The 16,393-nt window shown below is 35.6% G+C and overlaps 1 protein-coding gene across 1 annotated transcript in view; it reads left to right on the top strand.

Annotated features, from left to right (window-relative positions):
* The window catches only part of LOC149278356 (uncharacterized), a 129,220-nt gene that overhangs the window by 65,081 nt on the left and 47,746 nt on the right, over nucleotides 1-16,393 (top strand). The window contains exon 5 of the mRNA XM_089502100.1: nucleotides 11,349-11,471. Within this exon, the coding sequence (XP_089358226.1) occupies nucleotides 11,349-11,471 (123 nt within the window). The remainder of the gene's footprint in view (nucleotides 1-11,348; nucleotides 11,472-16,393) is intronic.

Raw genomic sequence — 16,393 nt, 5'->3', positions numbered from 1 at the left:
CATTTTTCTACAATTGTTCTGTTACTAAAGTGTTTTTGGCCTGCCAGATAGTTTCATTTTGGGTTATATTTTGTTTAATGTGGATATTCACCTAGACTGTACTCTGCATTAAAGGATTATACCCCAGCTGTCGTGTCAAGCGAGGTCATTTGTTTTTTTCTCACGGCTTTCGTGGTATGTCCACTAACAAAAGTCAGACCCTGTGGTCAACTGACTACGAAAGTGGCGCCAAACATAATTTATCATTCTAGTGCGGAATAAGATCACAATTTAATACAGCGCCGCATTCTGAGAATTCCGGTGGATCTGTGAACTTCATTAATCAACACTACATGAAAAATGATTTATAATTATGTCATTAAAGAAAGTGTTGAATTGGTTCAGTACATTTGCTTTTAACTCCCTGACATATTTTGTGCTAGGGGTAAAATATATTCAATACCAGATAGTTTTAAACAGATTAGGAAAAAAAATAAATAAATAATAATAATAAAAAATTATATATATATATATATATATATATATATATATGTATGTACAAATCAAGCTTTTTAATGCTTGGATTATTAAAAACATTATGTTTAAAAAAAATAAATTCATAATAAATAACAATGCATATGTTAAAAATAGGTGTTTATATTTAAAAATAATGTATATTTACCCCTATGCATTTTTTATTGAAAACTATTTTTTTTAAACAAAAAAATACAATCTAAAATAACACAGTTTCAGTAACACATAATAAAAAGGAATCAGTTACAATGACCCTAAAATTAAACTATTCACTTTATAAAGGTGTTTGTTTCCCCCCTTTGGCTTGACCACGTGTTTGAGATCTGTACCCAGTTGTATAAGATCGCACTCAAATTGAGCATTGCACCCTGCTCTATTATCTAAGAATTTGGACATTTTGGAAATCAATTTGCCAGAAACCAAGGTTTGGGGTTTATTTGACTATTTGGTATGAAATTGAATCACAGGAACATTCTCTTATCTTCAGGTTTTTCATATGTTTTCTTTAATCCATAAACAGAATTTTTTCAGGTACTCTGCTTAAAAGATGACCCTTCATTTGACATTGACATACCAGGCTTATCTGATAGACACTGCTGCCTTCTTTTTTTTGTTTGCGTTATGTCCTGAAATGCATCCGGCATGGATTAAAATATACGAATGCTAAGTGCAATAATATTTACAAACACATTTTTATCAAATGATCATATTTTAAACAAAAAATTCCCATGAACAGGAACCGTAAAACCATTACAGAAGCTTTAACAGCGATCCTAAATATCGTCACTAACATTCATCAAGATCAACATTTTTTAGATGATTTTGCTATTGCGTATCAAATATACAGCGTGGGAAAACATTCCCTAAAAAATAACATGAATTTCTTATTATTTAGCTTTTTAAGTAATTCTGTGCTTTATTGGTAGATATGTAGTCACGAGGCAAGCTAATAGAAAAAACGTTAAGAAGATAAAACGTTAATACAAGTATGTTCTTCAAGCATGGCCACACGTGCAACCAAGTGGTAGAATCAGAAGAACACTTGCATGCACCTGACACCATCCAAAACCAACCTAGCTCAACGATCTCCATTTGAAGAAGAAAAAAGTCTTGACCTCCATGGAAAGAAGATAATTTAGCCAGCAAAATCTTGTTTGACCTTGGAAACCCAGAGTGGGTTTGGCCTGTCAATTCATAGAGGCGACCCATACTTGGTTTCAAGGGTTAGCAGGACATGCGAAATTAGACCTGTTGGTAGAACATGGCAGACAAGATTCTACACATTAACTGCGATGCATTTTCTGGCAACCGACATCAAAGCAACCGGGAAATTAAATGCCTTAATAATTCTCAATGTTTTAAGCTGTTTACTTAAAATGAAACATAGTAATTGCCAATTAACGGCATGCTAGTCAAGAATGAATTTTCATTAATGGCCTTCAGAATTCCCATTATTTCTAGTTTAATGTTGGAAACTGATTAAATCTTCTGGTTCAGCCAGAACACTTTGCGCACTGATGAGTGAAAAATTATATTTTGATCTTGGCCAATCCTTCTTACCTGAGAACGATTTTTACTTCCCCGTAATTCTAGAACCTTAAAGTGGTCGGTTCTCAGCGTTTTACACTTCGGTGCATTAAATTAATAACTGTAATGGTGTTTTATTTATATAAATATATGATCTATAAAACCACCTTATGGAGCAGCAATATTAACTTCCTATTCTAAGGATATTTATGATTTTACCTTCCCATTAGAATATTCCTCTTTCTATGTTAGCTGATTTTCGACACCCTCGGGACAAAGTTGCCCATCAGATCCTTCTTGCTATTGACCTACAAATTCTAAAGCAACCCTGCTATTTAATATGCCAGAATTGTCTCTTTTTTTGTTATCCACAAAACTATTTCATATGTAAAAAAAAAAGAAAAAAAACAAATGTAGAATTTATAAATGAATTATCATAAGAAAGCTGTGTTTAAACTGGGCATGTTTATACCATAAAAATATTAACTGTATACTTGGTTTTCTTTTCCTGGAGAAATCTTTACATTTGTTTAAGGTTTAAGTATACAAAAAATAGAATTTAAAAAGTATATTTTTAAAAAAATGAAGTTCTTTGACTTTCCAGGATTTTGGAGACATGCTACATTTTTTCCCTTTGAGTTTGCATTTGTAAAGCTATTTAAGGTAAAATATATAATAATATACAAGTTAGGTTTGGAAATATTTGAATTAGGACCAACATATGCACCCACAACCACATTCTAGATTATCATAAGGCTGTCCCTTTTAATCCGTCTCAGTTTTCTTTTTAATTTTCATTTGTAGCATACTGTTCTTGGACTGCAAACAACCTATTAAACTCCGTTGAGATCCGACAGTTGCCAAATTCCCAGCTCAGACTTAATACTCCTCATACTGTATGACTTGCCAAACCAATTGTAAGGACTATTTACCAGTTACTTTGAAGTAGATGACTTATAACATCAGAATAAAAAGCATAATATCTGTTGTTCTCAAGATGAATTATAAATGGCACAACAAGTGTGAAAGTTCTTTAGATAGAACGCCACGTCAAAGAATGTGTCAAGAATTAATTAACAAACAAAGCAACATCAAAGGCACAGGTCATTAATTATCACCCATTATGTATTAATAAACTATTTTCTCACAATCATCAACTATGAAGTGTCATTTGCTTAAAAATATTTACATATTCGGAATTCTAATGATGCCCAAAAAATATTCACATTTTGTAGCACATTAAGTGGAAATGGACCAAACTCAGGCTTCACTTGGCTGTAAGACTTTTGATGAAACATTGCCAACTATTTATAAAATTAAGTTCTTTTTCTAGATCCCTTTAGTGAATTTTTTGCCTCTGTGCTCATTTTGTTTAAGAATAAATATAAAAGAATACTTTCCATCCTACCCTTCTTTGAGGATTTTGGACAGCTGCCAAAATTATATTTATTTATTGTGCATATTGGATTTGCTTGCACTTCGGTGTACATCCACTAGGGGCTCTAGTGTAACAAGGACTTTGGGCAGCATTTTATCAATACAGTGTAATAATTTAGGCATACGCATTTGGATTCCCGGGTTGCTGCTAGAATAATAATGACCAATAAATACATAAAACTAAGCAAGAATTCAGGTATACCCAACGTGTAGCATTCAAAAAACACCTATCTAAGGAATAGATATTGGGGATTCCATCACACTATATGGTCATTTATTGCTTACCCCAAACTTGGGAGAAGTATATGGCCATATAGTGTGAAAGAAAACCTAATTTGATGCACAAATGCCCAAATAATACATATACTAAAAATGCTTTTTTTTTTAATAAATGCTGCTCCAGCTACTTTCTGTTCAGATTAGTAATCAAACATTTTTTGTTCTTCTTTAAGTATAGATTTATGAACGTGTCTGTAGACATCTGTAATGGACCTTCAAGTTTCTGAGACTTCATTGGGCCACCTGATGGTTCATAAACTAAAAGGGCATCACAGTTCATTAAGACACGGCCAGCGTAGACGGGAACCAAAAGGGTGGAAGTTATTAATTAGAAATTAATAGAGATTTGGTAAGTGAAGCAAACATCTCTGAGTCATACCAAATTAACTTCAAGCTTCTAATACAAGAACATGAATATTTTACACCAAATGGACCACATATAATCCGAAATCATAAAAAAAACTTCGTCGTTTTTCGAAGATGATTAGTAATACACAATGTCAAAATTTAAAAAAGGAACATTATACCTCCCCATGGAATCTAAATGTTTAAAAAAAGACAATAAAAATGTAAGAAAACCGTGATCAGAACAAAAATCAACACACTTTACTTTAGACTAGGGTAGAACATACTTTCTCTAGGAGATAGACAACACATCATGTTATGTCTGCTGTTTAAGCAATCATCGATCCATGGGGAGACAATATGTCTCTTACGCTCACTCTTATACTCTCTCATGCTCTCTCACAATTTCTCACGCTCTCTCTCTCTCCGCTTCTTCTCTTGCCTCTTCTTTTTTGTCTTCTTTCTTTGTCAGCTTCACCGTGAACCAGGCCCTTGGAGTACTTCTGCAATACGGTGGAGCCTCCAGACACACCATCTCACCTGACTGGAGGAATGAGGGTGAGGCTGTCCCTGTGACTCCATCGTTTTGCGGATTTACTCCGAGAAGCCAGAATAATTAAGACCAATTCACGGAATAAGAGAAGTGTTTCTGTGCCTCTCTTTATTTGTGAATCTGTCTCCATTATTCGGCCTCCCAGAGTACTACTCCCTGTTGTGGAAGTGGCCCTGTTCACGGAGAGGCGGGCGAAGAAAGAAGACCAGAGAAAATAGAAAAAAGAGAAGAAGCACAACAGGGGGAAGGAGAACGTGCTAAATTAAGAATACTTGCAGAGTTCATTCTTTAGATGCGTCGTTGTTTTGTCACTTTGATAGTTCTGTGTATTCTTCTTATGAGGCCTTTGTGCAAAGTGGTTGGATTCTTAACCCGAGTTGAAATTGTTGGCACTGAGTGCTCTAAGCTTCATCAGTAAAACTTTACACTCCCAGCGCCTCATACATGATGATTGATGTATTGAGTTTTTTTGTCGGACAAGTTGAAAACCAGGAAGAAAAAATGCCAAAACCTAGCGCAGCCACATTCTATGCCAAGATATTAAATCTGTCAGAAAACCAAAGGTGTTCTATTCAAAACACTACTTGGCCGTAGGCCTGGGTAATACATTTGCAAGGAACTTTTACAACTAAAATGTTTCTTTAGTCTACACTGCTTAATAACGAAGACCACAGAGGCACTTTTGTGAGCTGCAAGAAGGCAATAACGTAACAAAAGATTTTTAGCAATCAGGTTGTAGCTTAATAACTTTAATTAAAAAGATATATATTTAATTCTAATGTCTTATATTATCTAAACATATAAAATATATAGAACAACATTATTTTTCGGAATTTTCTTTTATATATTTGAATTCATCTGACATATAAAGTTTTTTTTATTTATTTTGTGGGGCGAATACATTTTCCCAAATCCTCAGCTTATGGTACCAATCTTTTATGCAAACATAAAAGTATAGCTTTGTACAAAGAAATGTGATTGAAAAATCATTTTTATCACTTCTCCAGTGAATTCATAATCCCTTTATTAGTAGTTTCCAATTATTGCTGGATACTGATTTTCATTATTTTACTGTTTCTGCCTAAAAGACAAAAGAAACAAAGGGAAAAATGTAATAACTTGGTTCTCCCGAGATTACCGGCAATATGCCTACTTATATGGAATAAATATCGTATGCCTTATGATCTTACATCTCTTGATCATATGCCAAAGAGTTTTATAGATCTTATCATATAGATCAAAAGGAACATGGATTGACATATGTGTATTGAGAAATATTTGAGCTAAAATGATATTTAAACCATATGGAAATGGAAAAGTGTAAAAACTGTATGAACCTGTATGTTCTGCACCAGCGATTTCTACACAAAATTATTTGTGACCCTAAAAACAATAAGACACGGAGGCCCCCATTTATTAAACTTCATAGCAAGAGCTTTTATAAAGTTCCCAAAAGAATTTGCACTTTAAGTAATGTTTAGGAAAAATATACTGGTGTTATCTGAGCTGCCCGTGGAATATGTCACTATGTAACAAAAAATTAGAACAGAGAATGAAAAAGTGCAGCTGTGCCTCTTGTTCACATTAAGGGTATCATTCTACCGCCTCTGCCGAACTCAACACTTTTGTAACTGAATGTAGCATCGGAAGCATAATTCTTCGTAGTTCCAAATAACCAAACATTTCCCCCCAAAATAATTCTTTAATTATGTCAACTATGGTCACGATCATAATTTGTGTTGGGAACACTTAATTGTCCTGTGACGCAAACGCAGCCATTGATAGGTTGTTGCCATAGAAACTGAAAAAAGGCTTTAGAAAGGTTTAATCATCATAGAAAATAATAAAATGTTTTAAATAATAACGTTTATTTGCTTAACATAATAGAGTTGAACAAATGCTTTGTGTAGAACAGCACCGTTTGCTTGTGACATAAGTAAGTATTGCTATTTAACTTCTACATTATTAGTTGTTTTTGTTATCAGCTATTAACAGTTTAACACGAATAAACTGGATTTACTAGTCTAAAAAACAGCAGCTTTTGTGAAGACGCATGGTGATGGTTCAGTGCACCTTACTACAGAATCTCTGATTGTTTTCTGCTTTGGCCGAATTTCTCCTTGGACTTGCTTGAATGCTTTTATATATCGAATACAGAAATCTCACATGACTCGTGGCATATGCCTAAAACGCAGACTGACATAAGGTGTGTTTTATACCGTTTCCAGTTTCACATATGCACGGTTTTCAGTCCAAATTCCTAGTTTGGAAATAAAAATATTAAAAACTACGTTTTATTCCATATTGGCTTCTAGTGAACTCTAGTGGTCAAATTACAGAAGGACATTCAATTCAAAAAAGGTTTACTTTGATCATTATTTGTTTATGGAAACTTCATGTACTTCTGTTTCATGCTTTCCCCTGAGGACTAGAGAATTAGGTGGTAGATAAGTAGAACAGCCTCCCAGTCGAAGTGTTAAAGGTTATCAAAGTAAGAGAATGTAAACATGCATGGGATAGGCATATGGCTCCTGAATCTAAGACAAGACTAAGGACTGGTTAAGGTTTGAGTCTTTACATTAGGAAAAAAAACAGGCAGACTAGAGAGGGGGGGGGGGCAGAATGGTTCTTCTCGGCCGTCCAACCAGTTGCTGGGGGCTAACACTCTCTGATTGTCATTGTATATAACAGCTTCACACGTAGAAATAGATCTAAACTGATCAATCAAAAAAAGGAAGGATCACCTTATTAGGTTGCCCTTTGGCCAATTACACACTAGGGGGCATGTGAGATGTTTTAATAGTCTTTTGTGCCACGACTGAAGGGGAAAAAATATTAATTCGCGTATTAAACTGATAAGTAATGACCTGCCTCTGGAGGCATGTAAATCCCTAGTCCGGGTATGAAAGTCAAAATTATGTTAATTTCCATTGAGCGTTTTATGATTGGAGTGAACTTTTATAAACGTTAACTCTTTCAGTGCTAAATAAGTGCTTACCAAGGAATTGTATCCCTGGAGCCCACAATGGAAGCAAAAGGGAGAAATGCTACATTAGATGTGTATGAACATGGGTTTTTAACCAAGAATGTGGTCGATATGTTGCCTTAGACAACTCAACATCCCAAATAACAATCTGTTATCCTTATCCATAGCTTTTCCAAATCAAATATGCGCAATAATACTTGATGTTCACCTGATGATCCAGTGGTGGCGCTAGTGTACATGCTCAAATCAGAGCTTTCCAAACAATTTGGAAACGTTAACATCTGAGTAAGGGATCTTGTAAATTGCACGGTTTTCTGACAGGCACTTGGAAAGTTAAGGGACTAAACAACAGCTGACATTATTTAAGTCACATTCCTCACGTCCTGGAATTCTGTGCTTTCTGGACCTGAAATCTCTTTAAATGTAACATGTTCATACAGCTCCAATTAAAACCTGGTAAATATTTTTGGCATGAGTCTGACCGGCTAATGTTTATCAGATTATAAAAGCACTTATGGAGAAGCTGCAGCTTCAAAAATGCAGCTCCCTAGCATGTCTATGGTCCTACTGGCAGTATATAAGCACATATGTTTACATTGCATACAACCTCTTGAGAGCTCGTTTTATTCTAAATTATGGCATGTTATACTAAATGTTTAACAAATGTTATTGTGAACATTTTTGAAAAATATTTTGACTTTAAATAGAAATGTATAATAAATATTTATTAATAATATATATATATATATATATATATATAATAATTTAATATAAAATTTTATAAATCAGAAATCTAAAAAAAAATATTTGAAAATATATGTATGTATATAAAAAATATATATAACCAACAAGTGTATTTTTTTAAAGGGTTTCTTTATTTCATGGTTTACTTGATTTATTATTTTGTTTGTTGAATGATTAATACATAATTACAAATTACAAAAATTGCAAATTCAACAAGAGAAAAAAAACAAAATATGCTTTTCGCAAAAGGCAAGTCCATTCTCCTGCGAATGTGTTAATTAGATCTGTCTATCCATCAATGAAATAGTCTCATAACGAGATCTTAGCGTGCTTGGATCTAATAAAGAAATTCTCAGAAGCATTAAAAGTTGCGCAGGTCACTAAAGGGACATTCCTGTTTTCCCATGAATGAACAATTGGCAGCCCTTCAATAATTACCTTGCACAATAAAAAGAGGTAGAGGCTCTTTCTTTGGGTAATTGTGTTTAGAAAGTAATATCATAACGCAGTTAGTTTAACCTTACATCTGACCACAAAAGTGTCCATCTGGTCTAGTACATCTAAAAAGGTCATTTGAAAAATGTACGGTTAGAACATTAGTAGAATTTTTGTCCATTTCGAGAATGAACTTTCGGGTAATTAAGGGCAGTTCAATTATCTGCAGAATTAAAGTGACAGTCAAATGTATAAGAAATGATTTCTTAACGCATTTCGCTGTGCATTCTGGAAACTGTTGGGTTATCCTATCCGGCTCAATCACCAAAGGAGTTAAAGGGACAGACAGTAAAACATAAGGGAAGCGAGTCCCCAAACAGAAAGTTACAAACTGAGCCTTTAGACATGTCCCTTTTGGTATAGATCAGTAAGAAACATGGAATTCGATGGCAGATAAGAACCATTTGGCCCATCTAGTCTGTCCATTCTTTCCTAGTGTGAAGATTCCATTGCATTGAGCAAGTTGATAAAGGGACGGTACGAGAAAAATTAAATATTATTAACATAACTATTTAATCTGGTTTTACAATGTATCATTATTGTATGTATTCAATTTAATACATGTCCCTGAGAACTATTTAACCCGTTTGTGTAAACCAGTGATTTATTCTTCCATATAAACAAAGGTCATTAAGGACCATCACGTCGCATTGGGCACACAACAAATTTTCCTCCCTCTACCCGCATCTGCATTTGCTGCATGCCGGGACCCGCTATAGAGAGCTGTTAAGCAACTGAAGGCAGGCTTGGACCCAATTGGCTGGCGACAGTCATGTGATATCTGTGATAGCCAGTCACAACCAACCACTTTGTTCCCATGACAAAACCAAAGTTTAGAAGCATTGAATTTGTCTGATTGTCTCCCTGCTTCACACCGATGACTCCAAATACTTTTTATGTTGCTTAAGCTAAAGGGTCATTGTTTAACCCCTTAAGGACAATGGGCGGTCCTTAAACCCATTGAAAACAATGCATTTTGATTTGCTTTGTCATTAATGGGTTAAAGACATAATGATAAGCCAGTGTTCCCTTAAATAATACAGAAAGGAGGTCTATATATTACTGCCAGGTTTCTAATGGAAAACATTGGTCGGGGCCTTACCGGAAGCACCCTGTAGTCTCGAAATAATATTCAGTGACTGGCATGATTTGAATTATTTAACTTTCCAATCCTTTCTGCTAAAATAGATTAACCGCAAAGGAATGTGTAATTGGTACTCAGGATGATCAAAAACATTCTTTTTAGTGAAGTATAAAAAAAACAAAAACAAACCAAAAAAAACAATAAAAAAATTATAGTTTGGCCAGTGAAGATGATAATGAACACCTGTAAATTGTTACTATTAACAAAGACGTGTTTACAGACAAGGAACATGTTCGAGTCACTGTCAGACCAGGGTCCAGTCTTATGATGTCATCGCCTATTTCTGTCCGTACCTTGTTTCCGTTGCACTAACCCAAGACAGATGACTGTGCTCTTCTGTCGAGCCAGATGTTTCGCATGGAATTGTTTGAAAATTGTAATTTTATAAACAGCTGTCTCCTATTGAACATCAACTGCTCCCAGTGGTGAATCGTTGTTGGTCATCACATGCGATGTGCGTCTTTGAAAATGCCCTGTTCTATCTAACTTGTAACTCGTGGGACCACAAATCCCATGACTTTATGTCAGCCATCATTTAAAGAGGCGAGACGTATGGCTGTAGTTGAGCATTTTGATCCGTTCCCTCTTAGGTATATAATATGGGCACCTATGCACCCAAGTATAGCCTATAGTTTTTTTCTGTTAAAATATTATTGAATAAAATAAAATTACAGTCAGAAAGGGATATCTCGTAAGGCTCACTTGAACTAAGAAGAAGCAGAAGGCTATGAAACTCACATAGCATTAGACCTTTCAATATATTTATATAAGAATAAGCTGGTTTGCTAGGTCCCCTTATAATTGTACATCCAGGAGAAGAAAAATGGGGAGAAAAGAACCCTACTGGCAAAACATGAAACAAAAACGTGTGGTCAATATACCTTCCAATTTCTCCCAACCTTGAGACTAAGACTCTTCACGCTCCCAACACATATTAGTGAATTTTTTAAGGTTAAACAAGGTTATTTTCACACTTGTTATGCGCAATATATTATAATTAATGGTTGCCAAAATAGTTTTGGGGAAGATTCATCTAAAATTCAACTTTGGCCAAGTTGTTCATGCAAACGTGATAAATGTGAATGAAAAATAGAAACTTTTGAGTATTCAGCTAGGGGCAATTTCAGGAGAGATCTTCAAGCTGTCGTTACAACTTGACTAGACCTGGCTGTCTTAAAAGCAGAACTACGTTTAACAGAGAAAGGAACAGCTCTGAGTAATAAACCGGCGTCTTACTTTCTCGATTACGTTTATTTCATTACTTTTATACGTTATTTATTAGTGGTTCTTGAAATGTGTCCTCACAGCTACATTTTATTTTGCAGATGTTAACGAATGTGAGAATGATAACGGAGGATGTGAACACCAATGCTGCAACACGATTGGCAGTTTCTACTGTAAATGTCCCGAAGGTCAGAACCTAAAAGAAGACGGAAAAACGTGTCAAGGTAGGAATAGCTCTGAGTCTTGTGGGTGGGTTTGTCATTTATAGAGCAGATCAAACTAGAACTCCAAGAAGAAGAAACAACAAGCTGGATAGTTGCATGGACTTTATGATACGGGGTTGCACTGCCTGTGCATGGTGGTGAGTCAAAGACGAAGATTCATGAGTTATGATGAGAGTAGAAGCAATGTTGTAATCTTCAGTGCTTCTTACCCTATTGCATGGATAGTCCAGCCTTTGGCAAGCATTTATGAGAGGCCATCCTCCCATCCTCCCAAAGGCCATGGGGTGCTCAACTCATTACAAAGACACTATTTCGTTCATCTGAACTATTGAGAGGAACATTCAACGGTGCCAGCGGGCTACATCTTACTGCTAGTAACATGCACTGCCGGTCCCACCATATTGGCATACTAGGCAGCTGCTTAAAGAACTGAAATGGTGGTGATGGAGTTGGTGATGGCAGATGTTCTACCATGGTCTGTGATTGCTAGGCATGATGCATTTATGTAGACATTTGCGAGGGGCGCTCACTGCTCTTACACTCATGTGTTGCCTCAATGACACCTATAAACCACACTCAAACGTATATGGTTCCACTTTATAGTGAGCATCTGTGGCCAGGGTGTTGTTGAGATGAAGTTTCAGGAAGGTGGGCACCAGAAACCCTTGGACAAGCCCTGACACCTTATAACAGATTTTACCTTCTACCGTGTTATAGAGTGTCAGTGTCGGGGATGTAAAGGAATGTATTCAACCATTCAAGACTATTTGGATTCCATATTTTTTTCTCTTAATGAGACAATTCCGTGCAAAAGGAGATTGCATGCAGTCATCTTTTTGACATAGACCATGAAGGTACAATGAATGATAAATATGTAATTTTAGACAGTTTGCAGCAAGTACACTCTGTTGTGTTATTATAAAACATGTTGGAACGTTCAAAAGTATTGGTTCTTGTCCTTTAGTCCTACGCCATTAGTCCTACGCTTCTAGTCATTTGTACAGCTAAACTAAACGTCCGTGCATTTGCAGAGGCACTTTTGTACATTCTTTACATTGCTTTAAATCCCTTTATGCTAACAATAGACGGAAGAAAAAATGTATAGCTTCGGAAAGAAATTATAAACACCTTAAGACTTTAGAAAAGGATTCGGTAAATCTGTCAGCGATATTCTTGGCATTCAAGGCTTTCTTGTATTGAGCAATTTAGAAAAAATAAAGTATACTCCCTATTTACTATGAACCAATATATTTACAGAGCTGAAGGTCGACAGGTCACCTTATTGAAAAATCACTTATTTCACAGACTGTAAAAAAAATCCTTTAAGTATTGTAATTTATATATTCTATAATCTTTCATTAATCCAGAAGACGCATTATACTTGGCTACTCGTGTTATTGCTGATTGTTGTCCTTAACCTACGAAGGTCATTGATAAAGAAGGCATATCATATTAACTTAATCATTGTCACTTCTACGGAGGCCATCTCTAAATTACCTAAATTACCATTCCTATATATTCTGACGTGATGTAGAATATGTCATACCGTGTTATTGTGCCGTCCCATGTCTCTGTATCATCCATAAATGATCATGGTCATTCCCGGCTAGATTAGACAGCAAAGAACGTCAATGTCCCTTCCACTGTACACTTACCTCCTTCATCTTCAATGCATACCTCCTTGGCAACCCCATTACTTTACTTGAAGTTGTGGGCTAGCTCTACTATGGAAGTGAGTTCACATTTAAGACAATTGTGACATCTCGCCATCAGGCACCTCAACTTGTAATTAGAAGACTATGGGAAAATAGAATGACAAATAAGACATATTCATCCCATCTAGAATGCATGATTTGGTCCCTGGACTTGTCTTGTCTATGGTGGATCAACGGAGTGACCTTCCAGCACAAGTGTTATCATGTAATACAAAGAAGGAATCTAAACATGGGGTATGTTTAGATTCCTTCTTTGTATTACATGCTAACACTTGTGCTGGAAGGTCACTCCATTCATCCACCACCCTCACAGTGAAATATACTTTCTATTACTACATCCAAACATGGATTTTTGTCCCAATATTTCTTCTCCTAAAAAAAAAAATATTTGAAGTTTTCTGTTAAATCCGCCTCTCGTCTTTATGGGGTTTATAGGTCAAGAACTAGTTAAAAAAAAAAGCAGGTGCTGGAGGTCTTCAGTGTTAATCATCATTACGTTATTTTTCACTTTAGCTTGTTTTCGTAAGAATGTGTTACTTTCCGTGTGCTGATGTCGGGTGGTGGGATAATAGCCATTTTTGTGGTTTAAAGTAGCTTAACGTGTCATTTAATGTTTGGGAAACTTTTGATCCAGAAATAGATTTTGCATCATGGTTGTTTTTTTTCCTCTTCTGAAGAAAAACATAAACAAATTCCTTGCATTTTTGCAAATTTGCATGTCTAGTTCATGTGTTGTTTGTTTAGGAGGTTTCTAGTCTGCAACATTCTGTTTAGTTGACTTCAATTGTAAATTAAATTGAAATCAAATGCAACATTGTAACAATTCTGCCTCATTACTCATGTAGAACAATAGATCATTGGTCCAAATATAATCCATAAAAAATTACCCATGGATTGGGATTCTGAACGGTTTATCATCAGTGTCTACGTGAGATTAACGGGCATCTTGTAAGAGGAAAAATACCGAGATACGGCTACATCTGAAAGTAGACACAGTTGGACCACTGTATGCTTTTCTGTCTGGCCCTGACATTTCCTTAAAGAGAACAAGAGATAAAGAGAAATGTAGATTTACCAAAACAAGAAGAATATTTTTACGGGGTTGGACACCATAATGTCAGTTTTCTACCCTATAAGAATTCTAGCCCACGTCATGTTCTCTTTCAGTCAATAATATTAGAGCTTACTGGGTTTCATAGTTCTAGTTTGTGAATGAATATTTTTATTTAACAACATAAAACCTCCTACCCTTAACTCAAGGAGAAATTGAGTGACGCAGCTGTGGTTACAGTCAATCCCCAAACTCTTTCACTGGTTGACCACTAAGAAGCATGTGGTCTTCTCCTTTCCTTGACCATTATCCTCAATAATCTAAAAATCTAAATAGGTATAGGCATCAGCTAATTTTATTGTCTGCCAGTTACTTGCAGTCAAAGGCTAGATGAATATCATGGGAGCTTAAGATGACCAAAAACTAAAGCAAGCTACTTGGTGGCTTTCCATTATTTCAGGGAATACAGGGCTTTTCGTGCTACCGAAGTTATGATCCGCCTGCTAAAAACTCCTTATTGTGATTATTCTATTGACACGCGACAAATCAAATGGTGAGCAAACAATATGTTCAGTCGTCAGCTTGTCGTTGGTTCCATACGACTTTTTGAACTTGAGTAATTAAAAAAAAAAACAGAATTTTGATGGGATGTGTCAATGAACAAATAAGCTTCTCTCGTCACTACTCAAAAGTCAGCGTATAATGTCGTAAGAAAGCCCAGTAAGCAATAAATGCTTAGCACTTAACCCTTACACTACAGATTTTATGCCATACAAAAACAAAAATAAAGGGGATCTTTCATAGGAAAAAAAAATATGTGCCTATGAGTTTTAAAAACTTTGTTGCATATAGTAACGCTGTATAGAACTAAGCTTTGTTTCACATTGTTCAATAAACCTTGATTGATCTGCGGATCTGGAGGTCACCGTTGTAGATATTTTGGTGTAATAAATAACAAATCAAACTTTATTTATATGATATATAATATTTTTTAAACTATCTTCTCCCTTTGAGGATTCAAATAATGAGTAATTCCGATGCTTATCCTTAAAACACCTTGATGCATTTTTGCAGGTTTTTGCTTTGCATTGTACTTAATCCCAATGGAATCTTTATGTCCCATGTATCTTTTGTCTATGGGAACTCCTTTTTTGTAAATAGCTTAATTCTTGCCATTTTCGTGCCAGCTGTGCGCCTTTTTCCAGCCCGTTGGGTGGAGGATAGTTTGCATTGCATCCCACGCTGTCTGACGGGAGTTATTGTTCAGAAACCTGTGTACTTTCAGGTGTTGCCAGATAACCCAACTATTTACTTCAGAACTGAGTTCTTGACAAAACAAGCAGAGGATTGCTCTAGTGTATTCGTGCGATGGTATGGCGCAGCCCAAGACAATCTTGTGGTTTTGAAGTCAGAGACTCGTTTCTTGTGTAAAATTAAAAACATTCCTTGGTTAGGAATTCTTCCTCTGAAACCGTGAATACCTGGAAAAGCAGAATCAGGAGCAGAATAAAATTTGGGTGAGATTTTAGCATGATGTCCTGGGGCCTACAAAGTTGACACATCTGCACGATCCAAATGAACAACACACACAATGGCCGGCCGAGAGACATCTGTTCTAATGGATGTGGTTTTATTCTGTTTTTAATGTTCCATATTTAATTAGGTCAGTGTTAGATCAGCTAATACAGTAAGACAACAAAAAAAACAAACAAACATGAAATGCACCATTACATTACAAAATATATTAAATGACATAGACAACGTACCATAAGCAACAATGACTTCCACCAGCTTGTTGGTGTCTGGGTATGGACACTTTGCCTCCCCATGGCCCTTACTTTATTCATTTATGGGGTAAGGATTTTCTTTCCAACTTAGCCTTTTCTGTGCTATCACTATGTAAACAGCATTTACTAGACATCCCCCTGTCCTTTGATGCTATATAGAAAGCTCGAACTCTATTTATTTATTGACACTCTATAAAAAATATATATGTATAAATATGTAATGTGGCTAGTGATATATTTAATAAGGGAGCTACACTAAATCGGACCTAGAGCAGTGTCTCCAGATGCCTTCGAACTTCCTTACTTTAGATATTTGGCTTTCATGTATTCCCAAAACACACAATATAAATGTGCTATGGTCAACTTGAA

The sequence above is a fragment of the Sceloporus occidentalis genome, unplaced genomic scaffold (genome assembly GCF_023333645.1).
Source record: "Sceloporus occidentalis isolate IW3139 unplaced genomic scaffold, rSceOcc1.0.p SCAF_193, whole genome shotgun sequence".
Lineage (NCBI taxonomy): Eukaryota > Metazoa > Chordata > Lepidosauria > Squamata > Phrynosomatidae > Sceloporus > Sceloporus occidentalis.
This window is presented reverse-complemented; position numbering and strand designations above follow the sequence as displayed.